General features: G+C 37.0%; 1 protein-coding gene across 3 annotated transcripts in view; it reads left to right on the top strand.

Moving 5' to 3' along the window:
• The window catches only part of LOC106867443 (allene oxide synthase-lipoxygenase protein), a 38,892-nt gene that overhangs the window by 22,178 nt on the left and 1,714 nt on the right, over positions 1-15,000 (top strand). For all 3 annotated transcript variants that reach the window (XM_014912320.3, XM_014912319.3, XM_089337885.1), the window contains exons 2-14: positions 1-314; positions 986-1,030; positions 2,819-2,947; positions 3,564-3,661; positions 4,858-4,990; positions 5,640-5,735; positions 6,658-6,754; positions 7,183-7,300; positions 8,350-8,442; positions 9,307-9,367; positions 11,373-11,478; positions 12,351-12,448; positions 14,574-14,756. The exon at positions 1-314 is cut by the window's left edge and continues 174 nt beyond it. In XM_014912320.3, the coding sequence (XP_014767806.2) occupies positions 1-314; positions 986-1,030; positions 2,819-2,947; positions 3,564-3,661; positions 4,858-4,990; positions 5,640-5,735; positions 6,658-6,754; positions 7,183-7,300; positions 8,350-8,442; positions 9,307-9,367; positions 11,373-11,478; positions 12,351-12,448; positions 14,574-14,756 (1,571 nt within the window). The remainder of the gene's footprint in view (positions 315-985; positions 1,031-2,818; positions 2,948-3,563; positions 3,662-4,857; positions 4,991-5,639; positions 5,736-6,657; positions 6,755-7,182; positions 7,301-8,349; positions 8,443-9,306; positions 9,368-11,372; positions 11,479-12,350; positions 12,449-14,573; positions 14,757-15,000) is intronic.

Raw genomic sequence — 15,000 nt, 5'->3', positions numbered from 1 at the left:
TCGACACGTTTAATATTAAACTTCCGGATTCGTTTACAGAAGTGAGTAAAATCGAAATCTGGACGGAGCCTTGTTCATTCGAATTAACATCTTCGAATTGGTATATAGACACAATTAAATTTGTGCGCCGTTTTAGAGGAGAAAGTGTAATGTTTCCAGTTTTCCGGTGGATTAAACCAAATCTCCATTATTATATTCACCCGTGGGATACATTTTTACCTCAGAATGATCCAGATGAAAAGCAACGGGAAGGTGAAATTGACCAGAAACGAGAGATTTACAAGATGAAATATGCAGAAGGTGCTCCTGTTTTAGTAAGTATATTTGTAAGAAAGTTTATAAGCATAATTTGTACGAAAACGTTTGGTTATTTAAGTGTTGGGTATGTTCCTTGTAGTAAACCGATGAAACACGTTCAAAGTTTCTCGTAATCTCGTATATTCCATTTCTCGTCTCTATCATTTGTTTCATATTTATGTTTAACTGCGAGTCAGTCCTGATTGAGTAAATCTATAAACCAATGCATCCGATTCCAACTTTGATAATCCTGTTTGCTTTAAGGGCATAGTGATCCGGAGCTACATTATTCTAGATCCCTTCGACTCCTATTTCACTCGTATGGACCCTCACAGCCATTCAACCTTTTTGCGTATAATTTTTAACAATGTAATCTTATATGGACCCACAAGGACCATATGAACCCAGGTAGGGAATCACTGCTCTAGATACACATGCCTATTTTTTTTTATAATAGCTTAGCGGTATTTCGTCTGCCGTTACGTTCTGAGTTCAAATTCCGCATAGGTTGACTTTGCCTTTCATCCTGTCGGAGTCGATAAATTAAGTACCAGTTACGCACAGGGATCGATGTAATCGGCTTAATCACTTTGTCTGTCCTTGTTTGCCCCCTCTATGTTTAGCCCCTTGTGGGCAATAAAGAAATAAGAAGCTATAATCTTTCATATATATATTTTTTCCTGTATAGTGTGAGTCTCTGCCGATCGACGAAGAATTCTCTGCAAAATACATGGTAAGTATTGAAAATATATTTCTATACTGATTAGCAATGATAATATTCCTTTTTCTAATTTTGACACAGTACCAGGTATTTTGTGGGGAGAAGGTAAGTTGATTATATCGACCTCAGTACTTGACTGGTATTGTATATTGGTATACTCGGCCATTTACAGTTAATCGTTTACATAACCTGAGTATCTTTCTGCCTCTACTTCGGAAGCCGCATATTTATTCCTCTATTTTTGATGTGTACAGGTTATACTTTTCAACCCGACCCGGTGTCTTACCATTTAAATACCCGATTCACTTGAATCCTGATCTATTATATATATATGTGTGTGTATGTGTATCATAATATATTTATTGTAAATTATGTGTCAATCTCTGATATAGAACTCAATACAAGTTTTTAGAATAGAATAGATAGATATGTTTATTATATCAAAAGCCAGCTATCTACTCGAAGTTTGGACCCAACTTGAGTTGCAAAAGCCAGTCGTAAGTAGCCTGGCCTGGGGCGAAACTCGGAGCAAACTATCAACTTTGGGTTTAAAAAAACAATAGGATTGTCATAAAACATTGAATTCTTCAATGTAAAAACACGCTAATTAGAGAGAGAAAAACAATTAAGTGTCGAATAATTACTCGATTGAAAACATTCTGCTGTGCAGTTTACTTCATACAGTGGAGTTAATCCCAGTGAAATAGGTTAATTACAGAAAAAAAAGAGGAAGTTAGCATGTTATACATATTTCTCAAGCCCCTAAAATTCTTGTGTGTGTGTGTGTGTGTGTGTGTGAGTCATATCCATATGTTTAATAAATATATTTAGCTTAGGTTTGAAATTAAGCCCTCATGGTTAAGGTGCAGTGGATTCTAGCGGCTTGGGATTAGAAGATAATGACAACTGTCGTCGTCATAAGGGATCTGTTGCTCTCTGCCGGAAGAAAGTGGCATAAAACTATTTAGTGAACATGTAAACAAATACGTGCCTTGGCACAAACTCGTTTACTTAATAGTTCGAGGTGAACGGTCCCAGTGTTAATGACTCTAGCATCAAATAAAGTGTGAGTGATGACTGAAGATGTATACACGACCATATCTACACATGGGAAATGGAATGGTTTTGAACAGGAAATTAAAATTGCGCTTCCGACATGATTTGATTATAATTTCTTGTTCGACGCGAAAAAAAAACAACCCTACAGAAAGTTCCGGAGTCAATATAATCGACGTAATTCTCCCCTCGAAGCCTGCAGTTTCGAGGGGAGAATTATGCGAAACTACTACTACTACTACTACTACTACTACTATCATCTTCATTATTATAACTTTAAAGTGGCGAGCTGGCAGAACCGTTAGCACGCCGAGCGAAATGCTTAGCGGCATTTCGTGTGTCTTTACGTTCTGAGTTCAAATTCAGCCGAGGTCAACTCTGCCTTTCATTCTTTCGGGGTCGAAGCATTGGGGTCAATCAAATCGACTTGCTCCAGTCCACTCAGCTGGCTAAAATCAGTTGTACCTGTAATTCAAAAGGAACCAGCCTTGTCATATTCTGTGTCTCGCTGAATCTCCCTGAGAACTACGTTAAGGGTACGCGTATCTGTGGAGTGCTCAGCCACTTGCACGCTCATTTCACTAGCAGGCGCTGTTCTGTTGATCGGATCAACTGGAACCCTCGTCGTCGCAACCGACGGAATGGCAGTACATTTTACATTGTTATCAATCGAATTCTTTTTAACAAAAAAAAAAAAAGAAAAAAAAAGAAACGTTGAATCTCTAAATTTGTTGTCTCTTCCAGTGGAACATGTTAACGAACAAACTGGATGTGATTCTGAGAGGAATATATACCAGAATTATAGCAGACTCCTGGAAGACATTAGATGATTTAACCAATGTTTATCACGAAGAAAAACTTACGGAACCCGAGGTGTGTACTTCAATAACGTATTTTTTCATCACTTTTTATTTTTTATGTAAATATTGTTATTTATTGTTATTCAATACCCTTTTTCTTTTCGTTTTGTACCCTAATTTGTGAGCGATAAGGTTTATCAGGCGTTGGCATGGCTGTGAGTTTAAGGAGTTTGCCTCCCAGCCACAAGGTTTCGCGTTCAGTCCTACTGCGCGGCATCTTCGGCAATTGTCTTCCGCTTTAGCTACGGTCCAATTTTGAGTGGATTTGGTATACGGAAACTGAAAGAATACCATCGAGTATATATATGCATGTGTGCGTGTGTGTGTAAGTCGATATAATCGACTGGCTCCTCCCCCAAATTTCGGGTCTTGTGCCGAGAGTAAAAAAGAGTATAGGATAACCGTGCATGAGTGAGTGTTTTTGCACTTTTTAAGCAAAAATATTTCCTGTATCTTGACACGTGTTTGAAACAATAACTTTGCTGCATCACTTTACTTATTTTTGGTTCCAATTCACCATCTCCAGTCGGGTTTATCCACCCCTGATATCTTTGAATTTCAATATTTTACTGTCTTATTGTTATTTCTATATCTGAAGCAGTTCTGATCTTGTTTTGTGTCTTCCATAGTCTGTTAAATTCTGGCGGGAAGATACATGGTTTGGATATCAACGTCTAAATGGTTGCAACCCCACAGTAATTACGCTGTGTGAAGAAATACCATCCAAGTAAGTCAAGATTCTTTTCAGAACAATTAATGAAAACCAGACTCGCCTGTCACTAAATGATCGTTTCAGGAAGTTAGAAAATTCGGTTAAGTTCGAATGCCACGTGGAGACGATACTGCATCTTGGTTTGATGGGCTTTAGTCAAAGAAAAAGAGAGAAAAATAATATTTACAAGTGGTTTTGGTAAATCTGTTCTTAGAGCTGCTATAAACATTTCGTGTAATTTTCTCTCTTCAAAGTCAAAACGTCACGATTTTTGTTCCAGCGCAGGTACCACAACTTTTCAGTGGACACCTTTTTAGCTTTGCCTTTTTTTTGTGACGAGAGGTAATGGCCGAATAATAATCTATGTTTTAAAAAATATGCTATGAAAGACAGTTCCAATAAATGATGAAAATATTGGGTTGGTGCATAACTATTGCAGATTTTTTTTCAACAAATTTTATTCAACAAAAACAATAACAATATTTAGCAAAAACATCTTTAAATGACGGTTTGATCGTCTGCCAAGCAAATGGGAAGCAGTGATTGAAGTAGATGGTGAATATGCTCCGGAATAATCATTTAAAGATGTTTTTGTTACATGTTGTTATTGTTTTTGTTGAATAAAATTTGTTGAAAAAAAGTCGCAATAATTATGCACCAACCCAATATATTAACGGAATTATTCTATGAAAAAATCGTTTCGATGTCATCCTACACCATACGAACTTATCCTTCTTAGACTAGTTTCTTTTAACCAGGTGAACCAGAATTATTAAAATGTTATTATCAGTTCGAATATGCTTGAGGCACGTTTGAACCGGTGAACAAGCTACTCACTGCGTTTTGTCACGGAAAACATATCCCGTTTGTTGACAAACGGTGTGTATACATCTAGATCAGCTCGCAGCGCCACCTACCCAGACTGTGAGATGCAAGCATTTCGGAGTAGTTATCTCCTCTTCGGTCACGGACACCAGGTAGAGTTAATGAGTCACAATAATCAAGATAATTATTTTTGAAGGATTAAGAGACCTGATCACATTCTTGATACAAATAATTCTCTGTTATAAAAAGTTAGCTAAACTGAAGTTGGTGAATTTAAATCCTCTGTATTTTTCTGTATAAGAAAAATAAATCAAAAATGTTCTCGAAACACACTTCCTCCTGCCTCTGTTGATTTTTTTTTCATTTGTTTTCTTTTTTTATTGTAGACTTGGTGTGGATGATGAGGTTCTGAAACCGGTCCTGAAAGGAGAAACGCTGGAAGACTTGATCAAGAAAAAACGACTATTTTATACAGATTTGGAAATTTTGGAAGGTATTACACATAGAGAAGATTTAGATGTAAGCTCATGTTCAATCATTTTTACGTCAATTTATCTATGCTATCTTGGGTTAGAAGAATATATGTTACTGATACAATGTTTTACAGCCAGTTGTTCAGTTGTTCGTATCGCTGATTCTTATTTGCTTTGTAAGTCCGCAGAGCCAGCGGGCAATTTATTGACATACATAGAAATAGTAACAAACGCCATGAAATTGACCTTGGAATACCCAAGGTGTTCGGAGGAGATCAAATAAGGTCGAAACACCGGTGTCTGACGATTTGCCGGCGACTACTGAGCGAATCCTATGATTTTTAATACACAGTTTTCTTTGATAAATTTATCCGAGGTAAAACATTATACATAGCGCCGTTCCGGTTGTGTGTATTACATTATACACACACACAACGTTATATATACCGATATACGTGCGTGGGAGTATGTGAATATATATTCAGATCCTTTATAAAGCAAACATTTCAAGGTTCCATTGTTAATTCCATTTTGATGTGAATCTATTCATGTTCACACAACTCATGGAAATTTTATTTTCTACCAAAATAAGAAAAGTTAAGGCTGGATCTCATCTTTTACTTTCGTTCCAATCTCCCAAATATATTCATTGATTGAGATTTTGATTGGTATATACTTGACATAATTAATTACAGATGTGTGCTCCTATTGGGTTATTTATGTTGAATTCCGAAGATGATTTGGTACCAATTGCCCTACAACTGAAACAGCAAAAAGGACCAGACAATCCTGTAAGAATTTTCTAGAATATTTTCTTGTAACCAAATGTATATTTAATTTAAATTTAGTGAATTATTCTCCGCCATGTTTTTCTGTAAAACTCTGAGTATTTCAGTTTGGTGTAATTTTTACTTACATCAAATTTTTATAATGATGATTATTGGTTAATCAGTTTTCTAGTTATTTGATTAACGGAAACATCCGATTCACTGCAATGTGCTGTCAGTGGTTGTGTATTCCGCAGACATCTGTGTTTGCGTAAGAAAGACGCGTTATCAGGTATTCCTTCAGCCAGACGTGGAAAGGTCGGTTTAGTAGTCGTCACACGTGGAACGCCTCCACCGGTTGCTGCTCAGATATACTTGCAGACGCTTGCAGACACTTATGGTGCGGATGGGACATTTCGTTTCGACAAAATTTTCTGCCACTCCTTCTCTTTGTTTCCCTCCCGCCCTCCTCTCCTCACTCTGTCTTTCTCTCTCTTACACACACACACACACACACACACACACACACACACAACACACTCTATCTCTCTATCGGTACGTGTGTCTACTTGCCAATCAGACTTCGTCTCCATCTTCTCATCCAGTATCCCTCCCTTTGTTTCCATTACTCTGACTCATTCTCGTTCTCCATGTTTGCTTGACACTGTCGCCCTGCCTGCCTGCCTGCCTGCCCGTCTGACTGTCAGCCGATCTTGCGCTGCACTTAATGTCTGCCATTCCCTCTCTGTTGGTTTAAAGTACTGTGACGTATAGATTTTAGTGCTACTTTTTGCAAGTCCACCTACAACATAGATGTTTCCTTCGTTAGCTGATATATATATATATATATATATATATGGAATGTGTGTATATATGTGTAAATACTATTTCCTGTTTGTAACAATACATATTTGTCTCATTGGATTCATGTTATTTTTTCTTTTAGATATTTCTTCCTACGGACGATCATTACCTTTGGACTCTTGCTAAAATGTGGTATAATCTGGCTGATTCCAGTTTCCACCAGTCTCTTGTGCACTTGGGTAATATTATTGTTGTTATTATTATTATTATTATTATTATTATTATTATTATTATTGGTGAGTTAGCAGAATCGATAATACTCCAGGCTAAATGCATAGCGGTATTTCGTCCGTCTTTATGTTCCGGGTTTAAATTCCGTCGAGGTCGACTTTGCTTTTCATCCTTTCGTAGTCTATGAAATAAAGTACCAGTGAGATACTGGGGTCGAAGTTGGGGGTTGACCCCAATACTTGATTGGCGTTGACTTATTTTATCGACCTCGAAAGAGATGAAAGGCAAAGTCGACCTCGGCGGAATTTGAACTCAGAAAGCTATTGCGCTAATATTACAACATATTGTATCAACAGTAACTTATCACAGAAATATAGATAAATAATCAACATTGGTAGATTAATAAGATTAAGAAGTTTTTTTTTCTATTTTGTAGGTTTGACTCATTTATTAATGGAAGGAGTTATTCTTGCCATGCACAGAAATATATCCGTGTCTCACCCTCTCTACAAGCTATTGGCACCTCACACACTATTCCTTTTGGCAATCAACAGGTAAGTTTCTTTCTCTTCTCAGCTCAGCAATCTAAATCTATAGTTATGTGGCAGCTAACATTAACAATTTAGGGAGACAAAACAATTTTTAATTAACCCAAATTACACTCGTAATGTAGTGAAAAAGTATTAGATTTATTGGTTAATTCTGGTAAAAAAAAGCAAGGGACACAAATAAGGTGATGACTGCAGGCATGTTTCTCTGTTATTAAACCTCCTCTGTAAAACGTAGTGTATTCGCTCTTTGGCAGATCATTTTGGGGAGAGAGCCAGCCGATTAGATCGACCCCAGTACGCAACCGGCACTTAATTTATCGACACCAAAAGGATGAAAGGCAAAGTCGACTTCGGGGGAAATTGAACTCAGAACGTAATGAGAGACGAAATACTGCTAAGCATTTCGCTTATATATTATATATTATATATCTTAGAAAAAATAATAAGGTACTCAGAGATCTGGATGGTTGTACATTTACAGATTTTTAGTAATATGTCACATGTTTTTATAAATTAGCGCTTGCATCTATTCTAGTAGATTCTCCAGATTTCTAGTGCAGCTGAAAATGGCACTGCATTTAAATTGAAGTAATGATTGCATTGTTCAATAGATTCTGGAGAATTTACTAGAACAGATGCAAGCGCTAATTTATAAGAACATGTGACATATTAATAAAAATCTGTAAATGTACAACCATCCAGATATCTGGGTAGCTTATTATTTTTTCTAATAAATATATATATATAATATATATATATATATATATATATATATATATATATATATAATCAAAATAAGCAACAGGATATCAAGTAGTGATGCAGTACGACCGTTTCAAGTGGCTCCATTTAATTGAACAATGCAATCATTACATCAATTTAAATGCAGTGCCATCTTCAGCTGCACAAATGAATAAATAGAATTTTAACCAGTTGGACACATTGATGTAATTTTTCTCAAATACTTTAACAGAGCAAGAAGATAGAAAAAAAATTTATGTAATAAATATTGGATTGACATTTTAAAAGCGATGAACAATTTGTAATTTTAGCCGAGGATTCAAAAAGCTGGTGTCGCCTGGCGGCTGGGTTGACAAGACGATGACCATTGGAATAGAGGGAATGTTTCAACTGATATATAAAGGGTAAGTTCACTTCTACATTATGTGTGTGTGTGTGTGGTGGGGAGTTGAAGTTTCACAAAACGTCACAAGAATTTCTCATTGCTAATCTTTTTACGATTTTTGAAAACTGCAACAGGCAATAAATTTATGCTCAAAATTGAGAAAGCAAGGTTCAAATCGGTTAATAATTATAACTGAGAAACTTTTTAATGTTGATATCCATTTCAGAAATATCATATTAATTTGATGAGCCTTGTCTACGAAACCGCTGTTTTCTAATGCATTATAATAATACTCAGCGTTATAAAAGGAAACCTTACCACTGACATTGGGTAGGTTTCAGTTAATGTTACTCAGAATCAGGAGGATTTCTGAGCTTGTATCGTAGGAAAGCTGCCAGTCGACGTTTTTATCGTAACAAAGCTGATATTTGTACGAATTACGACGCTAATATTGTAACGAAGAGGGAGAGAGAGAGAGAGGGAGGGAGGAGAGAAATGAAACATCAACTGGTATTGATGGATAAATAAACTGGGGTTAGTAAAAATAAGCGATGGCAGGAATGGGTGATGCAAGAAAAATGTTGCAGGAGAAAGAAACCGATCAGAGCGAGGCTGTTCAGACTGACAAGAACATAACAGAAATAATGCGAAATCCTTTATGCGGTCACTCGATCTCCTAGAAATAGCAGTTTTGGTTAGTGGACCGCAGTCAGTGGTAAAAGACGCTTACCCAAGCTGTCGCACAGCACGATCGAACCCGAAGCTTCAAGCAAACTTTTTAATCCCATCAGTAAACATCTGCTTAGATCTATAGATACAAACATAAGTTTCTATTGGTTATCAATAGTTTCACTGTTACACATTTATATATATATTTTTTTAGTGTACAACTTTGGGATTTTTCAATCGATGGAAATCTTCCGAAAGAATTTGCCAGAAGAAAAGTAAGTAATTCTCTTAATATATAGCTAACCTTTGTAATATATTGGGCAAATGGGATACCATTTAAATATTTTCTCTTCAATTGGTTCTTATTAAATCATTCCAAGGAAACCTATTCAACTCTAGGGTCGTACTGATGGAAGAGAAGTTGAAAGACTTCGTCAGGACTGCAAACTTATGAGACACTCGTCAGGCATATGGTGCTCCTGCTTACACCTGTAGAAATACATTTATCCTCCTTTATCGCTGATTCATTCATCACTGATCCAGGATAACATAGCAAGCTTAATTGTTAACTGTGTGTTATGCTTATCAGGGGTCGGGACCCCAAACACGTGCCCCAACGATCATCCGCAGTAGTCTGAACAGTTTGGAGTCTGGGAACGAAACACATTTTCCCGACATACTCTTTTATTCATTTCTCAGATTCATTTAATATGGCGACATTTTTTGGATCCAGACACCCGTGATAAACGAGCATAAATGTATTCTTGAAATTAAGTAACTGAACTGACAAGATATGACATCAGAATTTTAGGCAAATAAATCGATATTGAGTTATCGATTATTCCGGTTGGGAGTTTTTCAGTCTGAAAAAATAAATTATTTTTGGTATTAAGGTATTATCTTTATAAAACCAGAAATATTTCAGATGTAATTGTATTGACAGTAAGCGTCAACCCATTGTGTATGTGTGTGTGTGTGTGTCTGTCTCTGTGTGTACGTGTGTGCCTGTCTCTGCGCGTATGTGTGTGTATGTGTGTCTGTCTCTATATGTGTGTGTATATGAGTGTGTGTGTGTGTGTATATGTGTGTGTTCATGTGTGTGTATTTGTCTCTGCATGTGTGTCTGTCTTGTATGTGTATATGTGTATGTGTGTGTGCGTGTGTGTCTGTATGGATATATGTTTGTGTGTATGCATGTGTGTCTGTCTCTGTGCGTATATGAGAGTGTGTATCTGTCTGTCTGTCTTCATGCATGTATGTGTGTATCTGTCTATGTATGTGCGCGCGCGCACGAGTGCGTGTGTCTGTCTGTCTGTCTGTCTGTCTGTCTGTCTGTCTGTCTGTCTGTCTGTCTGTCTGTAAAAGCCAGTTTATTTGGTAGTCACATGATGTCAGCATTGATGGATTATATTTATGAATGTATTGTATAAACGAACAAATAAATCAAGTTATTAGCAACCGGAGAATTATTGAATGCAATTAAATCGAATATAAAGTCTCAATGTTGTTTTCAAAAGTCCAATTTTCTCACAAAGCTCACGTCACCTCGAGTTTATGGTTTATGTGTGTATAATGCATTTATAAATTAGTGACATAGATTTTTATCCAACGCTACGTGTGTAATTAAACTGGATTTCTTCAGAAACCAATTCAGTGTATCTTTCTGACACTGCCAAACTGAACGACATCATCGCAAAGTATCGAAATTGTAATGATACTTGGTGGAAAACTGATGAGAATTTGAGCTTGACTACGTCCGTTGTGTTCTTTTCTTTGTTTTCCCCGTAAATCCCATTGTCGCCTGTCTACCATTTTTCTCTAAGTTTCTAAGCAAGCTAATATTTTCTCAGGGCTATACATGTCGTTTTTTTTTTTTTTTACCGCGGATTTGAAACAAACAACATTGCCCGTATGTCGCTGATGCTAGTTTAAATCTTTTGTCTATGAATGCATACATTCATAGACAAAAGCTCAAATACAAACGGTGAAGTTTATCACCATCCACTGTAAACGAATACTCCGCAATTCCCGCTTTTCGAAAACCCGTGGAATTAAAATGTCTCTTACTTTAAAACATAAGGGTTAGCAACACGAAGGGCATCCGGCTGTAAAGAACGTCTCAATAATAAGTATTCTTATGATCGATAATAGCCTGGAAAACGTGCATAGAACGAACGAATATAAGTGTGAATAAAGAGATATGTGTAGGTTAAGGGAGATATCAACACGAATCAAACGACCTAAAATATGCTCAGTGGATACGCTTGTCTTTCGTTTCAGGTTGATGACCCCAAAGTATTACCCAAATACTATTTCAGAGACGATTCTCTTGCCTTGTATAATTGTATACTGAAGTATGTTTCCAACTATATAGATGTCTACTACGGTGAGTATGTTTTTCTAATACACACACACACACACACACACACACACACACACACACACACACACACACACACACACACACACACACACACATTGTTGTTTTTCGAGATGGTCATTTTTTGGGGCCAAATAAACACACGCACTATTTATTTCTTCTTCACTCATTTATTACTGTTCCTATTCTAACTCATGTCCATTGTCCGGAAATCTTTCGTCACACATCTGTGACCTCTTCAGCGACACTTTTCGTCTTTCTTGTCTGTTCTTGCTCCACTTATTCCATTCTGTTCTTCTAAGGTGCGTTTCCTTATGAACGCATGCGTTTGCGTCCTTGTTTGTGTTTGTGTGTGTGTCATAGTTTTTAGCAACAGCGTGGCCTTCCCCTCAGCAGCCCCATCCTCTCACTCCTTTGTGCTGCTGCTGTCCTAAGGCCTGAAAATATGGTACAGTTCCTGTATTCCTCTGTGTATGTGTGTTTACCCACGGTGATAGTTGTTGTTATTGTTGTTATTGTTGTTATTGTTGTTATTGTTGTTATTACCATCACTGTCACCGCCGCTGCTGATGTCGTTTTAAATCGTGTCGTTGACATTGTTGTGGTCGTCCGTGAAATTTCCGGTGTGTGTATGTGTTCGCTTATGTATATATATATTTTACTGGCTAGAGATATTCAGCTCAACCATTTGCACGTTAACTTCATGAGCAGGTGGTTTCGTTGATCAGGTCAATTGGAACACTCGTCTTCGCCGTAACTGACGGAAATCCAGGACAGTTGATGCGCAAAATCTATCTCCAAATCGTTTTATTTTATTCTTATTTTCCCCCTATTGTTATAAAGTATATTACTAATTGCACTAATAATTATAATTGCAGAAGCTGACAGTGATGTTATTGAAGATTGGGAATTACAAAACTGGGCTGAATGTATATCAAAGGAACCAAAACCTGAAGATGGCGGCATCGGTATAAAGGTAATTGTTGCGTTTGTTTCATCGCTTGTCAGCCATGATAGAACGGACTAATTATAAAAGTATTTCAGCCATGAAAGTTTAGTGTTTTTCAGCCGTACAAAGTAGAGCCAACCATCAAACCCTCGAGCGAGTATGGCAGCATGTACCATGCTTTCGCTAATTGTTTTAAGTGCTTGTCTAGTTACAAGAACATCCTTACAGCTCCATCGCCCATCACTAAGCGTATCGTTTCATCCAGGATGTGAGAGAGAGAGAGAGAGAGAGAGAGAGAGAGAGAGCATCACAAGTCAAACATCTTAACCACGCCAGGAACTTTCCAGCAATCCTTGTATATTTATACATATACCAGAGGGTATTGAGAAGTTCTTGGCTTTAAGGGTATTACGAAAGGCCTGTATGGCAGCCCAACATTCCGAGTTCTTTTGTAGGGCTTAGAAAACCTGAAGGACCGCTGCAATAACTGTGTGAATCTGAGAGGGGAATATGTTGAATGAAATCATAATTAACTGACCCTCCTGTATTTTCTTTTACCCAAAGCCGTGAACTGCTCAGAAGCCCCTCGTAACTGTTATATCTGATGATTTTTATGTCGAGATTTTGTGCAGCAGATCAGCTGTTACAGCGCTCGGACGACTTTATTGATGCAGGCTGTAGGTTCAGACGTTTGGAGTTCTCTCCGTTGCACTCTCGGCCAAGCAATATTAAGCTCAGCCTGATATTTTGTTTTTACTTAATCATTGCATTGAGCCACCTTATGATTATCTCTGATGATGAAAAGTTTGGAAACACTCAAATCCTGTGAATGGAACGCTTTAGGATAATCTATTAGAATGTTAACGGTAGCTTGCTGTGGAATAAAATGTCGGTCGCGTTGTGGAAAAGGGTTGGTAAGTGTGTGTGTGTGTGTTTGAGAGAGAGAACGAGCGAGAGCGAAAGAGAGGAATATATATATAGAGAGAGAGCAGGAGAGGGAGAGAGCAGGAGAGGGAGAGAGTGAGTGAGAGGGGAGGGAGAGATTCAAGCGAACGCTGCTGCCTCGAGTATATAGAGATAGACACATAAACGATATTGCCGCACTCTCTCTCTCTCTCTCTCTCTCTCTCTCTCACACACACAGAGAAGACAAGTTGTTGTGTGTGTGGGAGCGGGGTGGTATTGTGTACATGTGTGTGCCATTTGCGTTCGTATGTGTGCACGTGTTCGTAGCGTTTGCTTGACTTCCTCATTGTTTATCTGATGATTTAACGCATGCGTCATAGAACAAGTCATTTGTCTTGAAGATTAGATATCTATTCTGGCACAGGTCTGCTGTGTTACTGACTAGCTTTTATTCAACACAGACAATAATAATATTTAACAAAAAACATCTTTAAATGACGGTCTGACCGTCTGCCAAGCAAATGGAAGCAGTAATAGGCTCCGGAATATTCATTTAAAGATGTGTTTGTTATATGTTATTGTTTTTGTTGAATAAAATTTGTTGAAAAAAAAAAGCCGCAATAATTATGCACCAACCCAGTCTATACAAATAGCCGTGTTACTAACTTTCTTCGTAAAATGTGTGTAATGGATAATCCAGGAGACGAGTGTTACCAGCTATATAATATCAAGGGTCTCTTTATTTTATTACCGAAATGGAATTTGGTGTGTTTTGGTGGATAACTCTCATGGAGCTCGAACAACGATTACTGAATCGTGAGAGGTGGAAAAGATAAAAGGAATGGACAAAGAGAAGACTCAAGAATTAGAAATAAATAAGGGAGATAATCTCTTCTAGACCATACATGGTACAAGTAGAAGTTTGAATTTTAAATCGAAGACCAAGAAAGAAGACGCATACAATGTCCATATTTAATATTGTTTTGCTCTTACTCATTACAAAGATGTTGAAATTTCTAGTTGTAAAGTCTCTCTGTAATAGCACCATTTTATTCTTATTTGAAACCATCAGCATGACATAACCTGAGGTAAAAAAAAAAAGTCAAAGTTCATTAAACATTCTATGAAGCGAGGCATTTTTTATAGATGGAAATTAATTACAGATAAAAAGACATTTATGGAGTGTGTTTTTTTCTTTATTCTTTTTCGTTATCGATTCTAATAAATTTATTTATCTTTTATAAAGGGCTTACCAATAAAGGATGGTAAAGGTCATATACCTTCAAAAGAAGAATTAAAATTGTTTATAACTACTGTCCTTTTTACCTGTAGTGTGTCACATGCACACGCCAACTTCCTTCAGTATGAAGAATATGCATTTCCTGCAAATTATCCATCAATGATAAGGACTCCATTGTTAAAAGACAAAGTAAGTACTGCTCTTTTGTAAAATACAATAATATACATACCTCAGTATTTATTTGATTTCGTATTCGTATTTCATCAAGTTATAGACTGTCAAGAAATGAGCACAACGTGTCAGAGCAATACAGAACTATTTCCATATATCCTAACAAGATATAATATTTGTATTAAAATCTAGAATCTGTAGAATCTATGGTGGTTATACATTGGTACGAAATAATATCCAAAACATTGGCAATTTTCCTTTT

Source organism: Octopus bimaculoides, chromosome 20, assembly GCF_046866305.1.
Source record: "Octopus bimaculoides isolate indiv1 chromosome 20, ASM4686630v1, whole genome shotgun sequence".
Lineage (NCBI taxonomy): Eukaryota > Metazoa > Mollusca > Cephalopoda > Octopoda > Octopodidae > Octopus > Octopus bimaculoides.
The sequence above is the reverse complement of the archived record's forward strand: the minus strand, read 5'-3'. Positions and strand labels throughout refer to the sequence as shown.